The sequence below is a fragment of the Garra rufa genome, chromosome 22 (genome assembly GCF_049309525.1).
Source record: "Garra rufa chromosome 22, GarRuf1.0, whole genome shotgun sequence".
Lineage (NCBI taxonomy): Eukaryota > Metazoa > Chordata > Actinopteri > Cypriniformes > Cyprinidae > Garra > Garra rufa.
In genome coordinates this window covers 14358651-14361576 of record NC_133382.1, presented here as the reverse complement: position 1 = coordinate 14361576, position 2926 = coordinate 14358651, and the positions used below count along the sequence as shown (strand labels likewise).

At 49.8% G+C, this 2926-nt stretch overlaps 1 protein-coding gene across 1 annotated transcript; it reads right to left on the bottom strand.

The window, feature by feature from the left end:
• Positions 1–353: 353 nt before the first annotated feature.
• LOC141297358 (uncharacterized) lies at positions 354–2383 on the bottom strand. Its single transcript, XM_073827774.1, has 2 exons — positions 1679–2383; positions 354–1570 (listed from the first exon to the last, which is right to left on the bottom strand). Exons 1-2 carry the CDS (start codon positions 2381–2383, stop codon positions 479–481), a joined length of 1797 nt encoding a protein of 598 aa, XP_073683875.1. The 3' UTR covers positions 354–478.
• Positions 2384–2926: the final 543 nt, after the last annotated feature.

Here is a 2926-nt window from a genome sequence, read left to right as displayed (position 1 = left end):
TTCCATCAGTTATAGTTCTTTGAATTTTCTCAAGGAGTTCAGTTGACATTAGAGTGATGTCGGCTCCTGTGTCTAGAAGGGCTTCCGCTTTGACATGACCCTCGATGGTGATGGGAAGGTAAAACTTTCTCGTTGTACCTTTCTCGGTGAGATCGCCTAGGAGTTGAGGGACTGGCGTTTGAGATGAGATAGGTAGGAGTTCAGGACTGGTTCGGTGTTCTTCGGAGGAGTGGCAGACGACCAGGACAGCACTTTCGGGTGATTGAGTTGTTATATCAGCAGGTGTTTGTTGGAATCTTCTGTGATCTGACGTGTCATGTGTTGAGTCAGTTTCTGTCTCTTGCTCTGGATGTTTAAAGAAGCTTTCTTGTCCATCTGAAGTTATGACAGTTACAGTGTTCTTGGGGTAAGGAAAAGAGGTGCTGTTCTGTGTGGTTTGTTGGACCAGGTGGTCGTTGCCTTCTTGTCTGGCCGCTAGTCAGGCCGCAGTGGATTTCTCTTTCTTTTCCCACTTCCGATCCTCCTTTTTGCGTTTGAAGAACTCTTGCATCATCATTTTCATCAGTTCTTGTGAATCAAAACACGGCAATGTCTCTTCTTCATGTGTAGATTCAGCTTGAGCCTGATCAGTGTGGGATCTTTGTAAGTTCTTTCGTCGATTTGTTGGACTGGTTGCATTAGATTCCCACGAGCCATTTCCTGAGCTTCCTGTGGTTGTTGGCCGACTCCATGATCTCTCCCATCGATTCTCACGAGGTCTTGGATGGTACCAGGATTTTTCCCAGTAGCGTTCAGGTGAGTGTTGTCGTCCGCGTGGTCCATCCCAGCGGTCGTTTCTTTGTGTAGGTCGGGCGCCAAAGTGAAAGTCACGTTCTCTGTTGAATGAGGATGGTCTCCATTCTCTAGGAGGTGGCTTGAAGCTTTCTTGGTGTTGGGCGCCCTCTAGGGTCATTTCTTGACATTGTGTGTTGAAATCAAGAACTGCAGTAGACTTGGTGCCTTTTTCTGACGCCATCTTTTGCTTGCCGTAGGCTTTGTGCGCCAGGTCTCGCAGCTGTTGAGACGTCATTGTTTGTGGGCATGCAAGGACGCCAAGGTGGTGGCTTACCGCAGGATGGAGATTTCTCAGAAAGAGAGTCTTAAAGTTCATGTCCTGCTCCATGTCAGGTTTGTTGCGAGCTCCGAAGTATGCTTCTCTAAGCCGGCTATAGTATGCCTGGGAGGATTCATGACGACCCTGTTTTGTCTCCAGGGCGGCCACCAGTCCTTGCTCTGATTCCGGGACTGCAAATTCCTTGATGAGGGCTTGGCGGAGCGATTGGTAGTCATTCTTTGTGTGAGAAGGCTGTCGGTCCAGGAAGCTCCGCACTTCAGGGCTGGATGTCGTTCGCAGCAAATAAAGTCTGTCTTTGTCAGTAACATTGGGTCTCATTTCTAAGTGAAAATCGATATCATTCAAGTAAGAGTGGACGTCTTGACCATCTGGCACACTCGGGGTGAATTTGCTGATGTTTCGGGTCAGCTTGTCAAGGTCTTTGAGGTCCATGCCATGTGATGGGTTATGGCTGGCCTTGGGGAGTTCTCGTAGCTTGGGTGTGAGGTAGGTTTCTTCAGAGGAAGCTGGCGAGGGTTTCAAAGTTGCTCCCTCCCCCTTTTCCTCACATGACGTTTCAGGAACATGGGACCCGGGCCTGCTTGGCAGGGGTGAGGGCGGGGCCCGTTGCGTCCTGGTTGGCTCAGGGCGCAGTTCATAAGCATGTCTAAGTTCATTTTTGACACTGTCAAATTCCTCTTTCATGTCGTCAAGTTGTTGAGTGAGGTAACTTATCTCAGTTCTTGCCTCGTTCAGATGTGTTTCGAGGGCTTTAATTCTGCTGTTCTTGTCTCTGAAGTCCAGCCTTGCCTTTTCCAGTAGCTGCTCGGCGTACTGTAGCTCGTCGCTGAGTTCGGCGCGGGCTGACTTTGCTTGCTCCATTTCTTGTGTGTTGTTAGCTAGAGTTTCTTGTAGTCTAGCGATCTCCTCAGTTGCTCTGGGATCCGTCTCGTTGGACCCTTGCTGTCGATCTTGAGCCTCCAGCTCTAGCTGCTCGATGCGTCGCTGTGCGCGTTTCAGCTCCTGCTGGAGACAGGCGGCTTGTCTGTCGCTCCGTTTGAGGGAGGCGATGAGGGTGTGACTCAGGGAGCCAGTGATCTTTGCTAGCTCTTTGTGTCCGTAGCTCTGACCTGGATCATGTTTCATGATGCCTGTTATGTTGTTGTCCAGTTGGTCTTGTGTCTGGTGTTTGACAGCTTCGGCGGCTTTGGGTAAGAGGCTGTCCGTCACGGCGCTTAGCCAGATTTCCAAGTCCTCCCAGTGACCAACGGGGTCTGTTGGGCGAGGCATGTTTTGATGCCGTGAGGAAAGACCAGACCACTGACTGACACAGACCTGTAGAAAGAAGAACAAACAAACAAAACAAACAAACAAAACCAAAACAGTGGTGTGAGAGTGGTGGTGTCAGGTGTAAGTGGGTTTTGGGTGTGTTGTGTCGAGGTGAGTGTGGTTCTCCCCGCAGGTGGTTCACTGGTGTGCACGCCTCCAGCTAGCGTCGCTGTGGAGGAGGCGAGGGGGTACCCACGGGCGTTGTAGCTAGAACAGAGAGAGGAAAGAGGAACAAACACACACAGCAAAGAACGGCGTAGTCGTCGGCTGCTTCCCCCTTTTTCTAAAGAGAAGAGAGAAAAGAGACGACAACAAAAGGAACACTTTGGGAAGAAGGTAGAAAGAGAGAGATTGAAAGTGAAATACACCTTTCTGGCCCCAGAATGAGTACAGTCAAGTTTTTTTTTTTCCTCAACTTGATGTATGCTTCTAGATACGGTGCTCAGAAATGGGAATTTCAACACGCCAGGACTATGATGGTTATTATAATCCCCTCCGGGATGA